The sequence below is a fragment of the Hemiscyllium ocellatum genome, chromosome 29 (genome assembly GCF_020745735.1).
Source record: "Hemiscyllium ocellatum isolate sHemOce1 chromosome 29, sHemOce1.pat.X.cur, whole genome shotgun sequence".
NCBI classification, from domain to species: Eukaryota; Metazoa; Chordata; class Chondrichthyes; order Orectolobiformes; family Hemiscylliidae; genus Hemiscyllium; species Hemiscyllium ocellatum.
This window is the reverse complement of record NC_083429.1, coordinates 21,476,666-21,484,847: the sequence shown is the minus strand read 5'-3', so window position 1 is coordinate 21,484,847 and position 8,182 is coordinate 21,476,666. Positions and strand designations below refer to the sequence as shown.

The 8,182-nt window shown below is 46.7% G+C and overlaps 1 protein-coding gene across 1 annotated transcript in view; it reads left to right on the top strand.

Annotated features, from left to right (window-relative positions):
• The first annotated feature begins 3,709 nt into the window (after window positions 1–3,709).
• Window positions 3,710–8,182, top strand: part of dcps (decapping enzyme, scavenger) — a 51,745-nt gene continuing 47,272 nt past the window's right edge. The window contains exon 1 of the mRNA XM_060846954.1: window positions 3,710–3,908. Coding sequence (XP_060702937.1) covers window positions 3,723–3,908 — 186 coding nt within the window. The 5' untranslated portion in view covers window positions 3,710–3,722. The remainder of the gene's footprint in view (window positions 3,909–8,182) is intronic.

Sequence of the window (8,182 nt, the reverse complement as noted above, 5' to 3'; positions counted from 1 at the left end):
CCTTGGTTTCAAATCTTTCCACTGATCTTACTGCTCCCTTTCTGTCTAACCAGCTCCAGACCTACAACCATTCAAGATGGCACAGCAATTATGTCATGTTACGCATTCCGTTTTTTACTTTGTCCAATTGGTAACTGTGCATTAAGCTCTCTTAGTCCCTTCTTACCATCTTTGTGTATATTTCTCTGCTCCTTTTCATCTTGTCCTTAAACGTGCCAACTTTCCATTGCCTGTCCCTAATATTTCACACTCTGGCTCAGTGTCAAATTTCTGTTAAGTATGTTGGATTTTTGTTTTGAAGATGCTATATAGCATCTGTTTTCACTACCACACCTGAGTACTGTGTATGTAATATTAAGTCTTTTCATCAGTCCAAGTTGCTTCATAAATACAAGTGCCTACACTTTGGTTTTTCCTGACTTGGATTCTGATATCCTGTTTTCCTGAGAACTCTCCACTACTGTCAAGTAAAACAGTATGGTTTTACAGGTGACCTCCAAATGCTTTCAGTATTTGCTAGTGTGAGCAGGTTGGTCCCCTTATTTAAGGAGAGGCAGTTCAGAGAAGGTTCATTGGGATTGCTTTATGAGCAAAGACTGAACAGGTTTCTACTCTATTCACTGAAATTTAGAAGAATGAGAGATGATCTCATTGAAACATATAATGGGGCTTGACTAGGTAAATACTGAGAGGAAGTTTCCCCTCTAGGACTAGAGGATATATTCGCAGAATAAAGGGGTGCCACCTTTTGCTATAACTGTCAGGAGTCATTGTCAGATCACAGTTGGAGCACTGTGCAGTTTTGGTCTCTATATCTAGCCACAGGTGTACTTGTGTCAGAGATAGTATAGTGGACATTGAGCAGATTGGTTCCTGGCATGAGAGGACTGCACCATGTGCAGAGATTGATTAGAGTAGTCTCCAGTTTAGAGGAATGAGAAGAGGCCTTTTTGCATCGTATAAGAAAGCTTGACATTTAGCACCAAGGACCACAGTCTTAATATTAACAGATCAGTTAGGACTGCTGGCACAAGATATTTTCTCACCGAGTTCAGAATCTGTTTGAATTTTGCACCTTCATAGAGCTGTGAATACTCCGTTAAGAAGGTCAGGTAGGGAAATGGAGTTTGAAGTAGATGATCAACCTGATATTATTAAATCAGGGATCAGTCTTGTAGGATTGAATTGGAAACTGAATTGATTTCTTGATTATTCTTATGTAAATACCTCAGCCATTAGCTCATTAAATGGCAGAACTGGCTCATGTCTGGCCTACTATATAATTAGAGTCAGGAGAGTAGTACTGGAAAAGCGCAGCAGGTCAGGCAGCATCCGAGGAGCAGGAGAATCGACGTTTCGGTCATAAGCCCTTCTTCAGGAATGAGGCTTGTGGGTCGGGGCTGAGAGATAAACGGGAGGGGGGGGTGGGGTTCGGGGGAAAGTAGCTGGGGAAGTGATAGGTAGATGAAGATCAGGGAGAAGGAGATAGGTCATGGGGGGAGTGATGGACACGTCCAGAGGGCGGTGCTGAGTTGGAGGCTTGGGACTGGGATAATGAGAGGGGAGGGGAATGAGGAAGTTATTAAAATCCACGTTTATCCCATGCGGTTGCAGAGTCCCAAGGCAGAATATGAGGTGTTCTTCCTTCAGGTGTCAGGTGGTAACAGTTTGGCGGTGGAGGAGGCCCAGAACCTGCATGTCCTTGACAGAGTGGGAGGTGGGGTTGGTGGGTGCGGGTGTCCCAGAGATGTTCTCTGAAATGATCTGCAAGAAGGCGTCTCCCTGATGTAGAGGAGACCACACTGGATACAACGGATGCAGTCGATGACACTAGTATAGGTGCAGGTAAATTTCTGATGGATGTGGAAGGATCCCCTGGGGCCTTTTACAGAGGTGAGGGAAATGGTGTGGGTGCAGGTTTTGAACTCCCTGCAGTGGTAGGGAAAGGTACCAGAAGTGGTGTGTGGGCCTGACGAGTTAGTCACAAAGGGAATGGTCTATCTGGAACTCTTGATAGGGGTGGGAAGGGAAATACATCTCTAGTGGTGGGGTTCATCTGGAGGTGGAGGAAGTGGCAGAGGATGATGCGTTGTATGCGGAGGATGGTCGGGTGGAAGGTTCTGTTTTTGTTGCGTTGGAAGGGGTGGGGTTCAAGATCGGTGGTGTGAAGTGGAGATGTGCTGGAGGGCAACATCAACCACATGGGAAGGGAAGTTCTGATCATGGAAGGAGGAGGCCATCTGGGACTTTGAGGTGGAATTGGTCACCTTGGGAACAGATGCAGTGGAGGTGGAGGAATCCGGAATAAGGGACGGCATTTTTACAGGAGGTAAGATAGAAGGAGGTATAGTCTAGGTAGCTGTGGGAGTCAGTGGGCTTGTAGTATATGTCTGTGATTAGTCATTCTCCAGACATGGTGATGGAGAGGTCCAGGAATGGGAGAGAAGTTTCTGAAGGAGTCCTCACACTCTCCTGCTGTATAATTAGTCTCCTTGAAGGTTGGCATAGAATCTGGTATTGGTATCCAATTAGTGATGGGGACAGCTTCTGGATCTGCACCAATTTCCTCAATGGTTTTTAGGAGTAATGCCAAATAACTCCAGAGAGATCTGAGTCTTGTCACCAAGTCACCTTTTGTTTCCACATGGACCCTCCTTGACCTTGATCCAGCTCAGAATGAACAGAACCTGACACTTTTTTTTTACTTTTCATATCATTTAGTAACTTAAGAAAACTTAACAAATTGTGAAAGAAAGGTGGTGGTTACATCTGGGACTATTATATCTGTACCTTTGTAGCTTGGTCCATTCTGGTGTGAAGAATGGTGTATATTATCTTCATGAAATTTTATAATGTACAGATCCACTGCTGTACAAGCCCAAGCGCCAGCTATACTTCAGCAGTTACTGTGTTCTCCTGAAGCTGGGATCACTCCTGTTTACTTTTTTTTGCCTAACTGCGGTAGTGCTTATTTTTCCCCAGCACCCATGTTGTGTGTGTGCAGGTGTGAGCCACATTGAAAGACACAAGGTGCATGAATCTTTATTCAGTTTCCACCACCAGGAAGAAAGGAAACACCCGAGTGGCCAGTGACAAGCAGTGCCCTTCACATCAAAGGGCAATGCTGTGTGATCAAACAGTGAAGGGGGAGGGCAGGGACTAAATCAAAATAGAATTGGAGAGGAGGGGGGGGAAATAATGTACTCCACTCCCTGTGGCGCCCACCTTTCCCTGAAAAACTCCAGGCTGTTGGTGGCCACCACTTGCTCCTTCTGCAGAGACACCTGGGCTCTAACGTAACCGCGGGAGAATGTCAGTGAGGGCTCCCTGATTGGACCAAGTTAACAGCCCAATCAGTGAACCCCTACTCTGTGATGTCTATCTGGCTGAGCTCATTGCCATCACTGCAGTATGTGTATTGACTTTACACCATTTTCAGTTATATAAGGGGAACTGGCAGAATCAGGGTAAGCCTGCTACATCTCATCAGGGCTCTTCCATTAGTCAAGCACAGCTGGGTAAGGGTTGTACCAACCTCCAGCCGTCAGGGGGCAGCATCCAGGAAGAGTTGAGAGTTGGTGCCTGTGGTCCATCTTTCAGCAACGAGTCCTTGTTATTTCAATAAGGTCCCTGCTGATTGGCTGGGGTTGAGTAAAGCTATCGCCTATTCACTTACTCCGTTAAGGCTCCCGCTGATTGGTGGACCGGGTGCGGGTTTGAAAATGGCGGAACAGCAGGGCGAGCTGGTGCCGGGTCCTGATGAGAAGAAGCGGAAACTCTGTCAAAGCGGGCCCGAGGCGGCGGACTCGCCAGGCTCCGAAAGAAGTGACTTCAACCTGGAGAGTTTCCGTTTGGAGAAAATTCTACGGGAGAGCGCGCGGGACAAACTAGTCTTTGTTCACGGCAAGGTGAGAGGGGGCGAAGGTCATGGGGAGGGCGGGGCCTGTGTGTGTTCGCGGTGGAGGGGGCGGGGTCAGTGTGGAAGGGGCGGGCATTACGACAGGGGGCGGGGTCAGTGTGGAGGGGCGGGCATTACGGCAGGGGGCGGGGTCAGTGTGGAGGGGCGGGCATTACGGCAGGGGGCGGGGTCAGTGTGGAGGGGCGGGCATTACGGCAGGGGGCGGGGTCAGTGTGGAGGGGGCGGGTCACAGGGTGGGGATGGAGGGAAGGTGGTTGTAAGCTGCTGCCTTGAACCACTGTCGTCCATGTCATAGAGATGTACAGCATGGAAATAGACCCTTTGGTCAAACCCGTCCATGCCGACCAGATATCCCAACCCAATCTAGTCCCACCTGCCAGCACCCGGCCCATATCCCTCCAAACCCTTCCTATTCGTATAGCCTCTTAAATGCTGCAGTTGTACTCGCCTCCTTCCTCCAGCAGCTCGTTCCATACATGTATCATCCTCTGCATTTAAAAATTGCCCCTTAGGTCTCTTTAATGTCTTTCCTCTACTCCCCCAGACCCTCTAATTCTAGATTCCCCCACCCTAGGAAGATACTGTGTGGTTGGAGTGCCCCAAGGTGGAAGATGCGGCATTCTTCCTCCAGGCATCGAGTGGCATGTATTTGGTGGTGGAGGAGGCCCAGGACTTGCATATCCTTGGCAGTGTGGGAAGGGAGTTGAAGTGGTCGGCCATATGTCCTGGAGATGTTCCCTGAACTGTTCTGACATTGGGGAGACAGGACACTAAGATGGGCCTTCCCCAGTCTATCACCTCCTCCCATTAATCTCTCAGCCCCCTTAGAACCCTTACCCCCCCCCCCCACATTCCTGATGAAGAGCTTATGCCTGAAATGTCGACTGTCCTGCTCTTCGGATGCTGCCTGACTGGCTGCGCTTTTCCAGTGGTACGCTTTTTGACTCTGACCTCCTGCCTCCGTAATCCTCAGTTTCTCCTAACAGTGACATAGAGCTCAGTTTCGAAGTGAATGTGTAGACAAGAGGCAAATTTTTATTGAAACTCATTGACTGATGTTGAGGTGGTTTCTAGTGTTGTATTGAAGGCAGAATGGGTTGAATAGGTTCTGAACGTCCTATGAAGTTCCTGTGAAATATTTTCTGGAGATTAGATATAATCTTTTCACAAGGAAGATGACAAAGAGGTTTAATGTAAAGACAGAGCCCTTTTTTGATCCCCAGTCTTCACTCAGAAAATGACTATGCATGAACAGCAGGATATCTTGGAAGATGGTGACAGATTCGTCAAGGCAATCAGTATTTAAGGAGAATTCCACAGATTCACGGCCCTTTGGGTGAAGATGTTGCTCCTCAACTCAGTCCTAAATCTGATTTGCCTTATTTTGAGGTTATGCCCCATAGTTCTAGTTTCACCCGTCAGTGGAAACAACCTCTCTGCCTCTACCTTATCTATTCCCTTTATAATTTTATATGTTTCTGTAAAATCCCCCTCATTCTTCTAAATTCCAATGAATCATCCCTCATGAATCTCCCAGTCTATTCAACCTCTCCTCATAAACCAACCCCCTCAACTCTGGAGTCAAACTCGTGAATCTCCACTGCATCCCCTCAGTGCTACTGTACACACTACTTGAGGTGTGGCTTCAGTACTTTCTGCAGCTGCAGCATAACCTCCCTGTTTTTAAACTCCATCCTTTAGCAATCAAGAAAAATATTCCATTTGACAGGGTCAAGTGCACTCTTGAAGTGGGAAAAGTCTATGTGCAGGGATCCAGGTTGTACCATGCACTTTTTTTGGATTTGCCACAATGAAGATCATGTCTGTAGTACTCTTAATGGCACTACCATTCAAGAAGGAGCTCTTTGACAGTTAGGTGGATCCTTACATTAAGTTCCATTTTGAAGGTAGTAAAAAGACATCTCTATAGTTATTGCAATAGAATTTGTCTCCTTTCTTGCATAAGGTCAAGACGAATGTCACCAAAGGACCCCTTGCAATAACTCCATGCCAGGAATGTAGAGTCATAGAGATGTGCAGCACGGAACAGACCCTTCAGTCCAACCCAATCTAGTCCCACCTGCCAGCACCTGCCCCATATCCCTCCAAACCCTTCCTATTCATATACCCATCCAAATACCTTTTAAATGTTGCAGTTGTACCAGCCTCCATCACTGCCTCTGGCAGCTCATTTCATACATGTACCACCCTCTGTGTGAAAAAGTTGCCCCTTAGGTCTCTTTTATATCTTTCCCCTCTCACCCTAAATCTATGCCTTCTAGTTCTGGACTCCCGCACCCTAAGGAAGAGACTTTGTCTATTTATCTTCTCCATGCCGCTCATGATTTTATAAACCTCTATAAGGTCACTTCTTAGCCTCCAATGCTCCAGGGAAAACAGCCCCAGCCTATTCAACCTCTCCCTATAGCTCAAATCCTCCAACCCTGGCAAAATCCTTGTAAATGTTTTTTGAACCCTTTCAAGTTTCACAACATCCTCCTGACTCCTGTACTCAACCAGTAAAGGAAAGCATACCAAACACTGCCTTCACTATCCTATCTACCTGTGACTCCACTTTCAAGAAGATATGTGCCTGCACTCCAAGGTCTCTTTGTTCAGCAATGCTCCCTAGGACTTTACCATTAAGTGTATAAGTCCTGCTAAGATTTGCTTCCCCAAAATGCTGCACCTCTCATTTATCTAAATTACACTCCATCTGCCCATTGGCTCATCCGATCAAGATCACGTTGTAATCTGAGGTAACCTTTTTCGCTGTCCACTGCACCTCCAATTTTGGTGTCATCTGCAAACTTACTAACTGTACCACTTATGCTCTCATCCAAATCATTTACAATAATGTCAAAACGTAGAGGACCCAGCACCGATCCTTGTGGCACTCCACTGGTCACAGGCCTCCAGTCTGAAATACAACCCTACACCTCCACCCTCTGTCTTCTACCTTTGAGCCAGCTCTGTATCCAAATGGCTAGTTCTTCCTGTATTCCATGAGATCTAACCTTGCTAACCAGTCTCCCATGGGGAACCTTGTCGAACGCCTTACTGAAGTCCATATAGATCACATCTACCGCTCTGCCCTGATCAATCTTCTTTATTACTTCTTCAAAAAAACTCAATCAAGTTTGTGAGACATGATTTCCCATGCACAAAGACATGATGAATATTCCTATCTGAAGTATATTTGAGAACTTCAGCTAGGATTTCATCGGTTCCAGAAGCTTTGTTGTTGTATTGTAATTTCAGAAGAACATGGTCTCCTAAGATATGTTGTCCACTTATGACCACATTGTGGGCACAAACGTGGAGGAAATTCCTGGCCATTATTTCCAAATATGAGTGTGGTAACAGTAACTGGTGGAACTCTCTATCCACAACTCCTTTCCTCACTTCCTGCCTCTCTCTTTGCTCCTCAGGCTCTCTTTTCTAACTTCCTCTCTCTTCCATTCCCCCCCACTTTCACCCCCTTCCTCCCTCTTCCGTTCCCCCCCCACCCCCTTCCTCCTCTTCCGTTCCCCCCTCCTCTCTCTTCCGTTCCCCCCTCCTCTCTCTTCCGTTCCCCCCTCCTCTCTCTTCCATTTCCCCCCTCCTCTCTCTTCCGTTCCCCCGTCTTCTGTCCCCCCTCCTTTCTCTTCCACACCCCCACTCCCACGTCCACCCTACCACCTTCCATGTCCACAGCACCTCCTCTCGCAACCACACCCCCCATTTTTTCAGCACCCTGTCCTCTCTTTTTCACACCCCTCTTTCCAGCTCCCACTGTCTCTATAGTGCAGTCTCCCTCTTCTGTCCCCTCAATGCCCTCACTTTGCATCACCCCTTTTGCCATGTTGTGTTAATATCAGTTTGGTGCTGTAATAAATTGAGTCTTTTCATTTCTTGTTATACAATGCGTAGTTTTTGGGGTTAGATATTTTATACCAAATATGTGATTCAGAGGGCCCGTATAACCTGAGTTGCCCCCTAGCAATTGCAAATCCCACAACATATTTAGAATAATGTCTGATACACTGGACTATCTGCTTATTTGCACAAAAGAAAGGAGTAACTTTAATCCTTAATAACTAGTGGAAGAAGTTCAGCGTGATGAATCAGTAATAGCGTAAGATGTATCGCAAACATAAATACTTCTAGTTCAACCTCAGCTTGTTTATGAACAGTTGTTCTGGAAAGGCTGGTCAGCCTTTTGTTAAATCTTCTTTCTTTGAGAGCAGTTTATACTTAATAACTTCAATTTGGGTCGAAGAA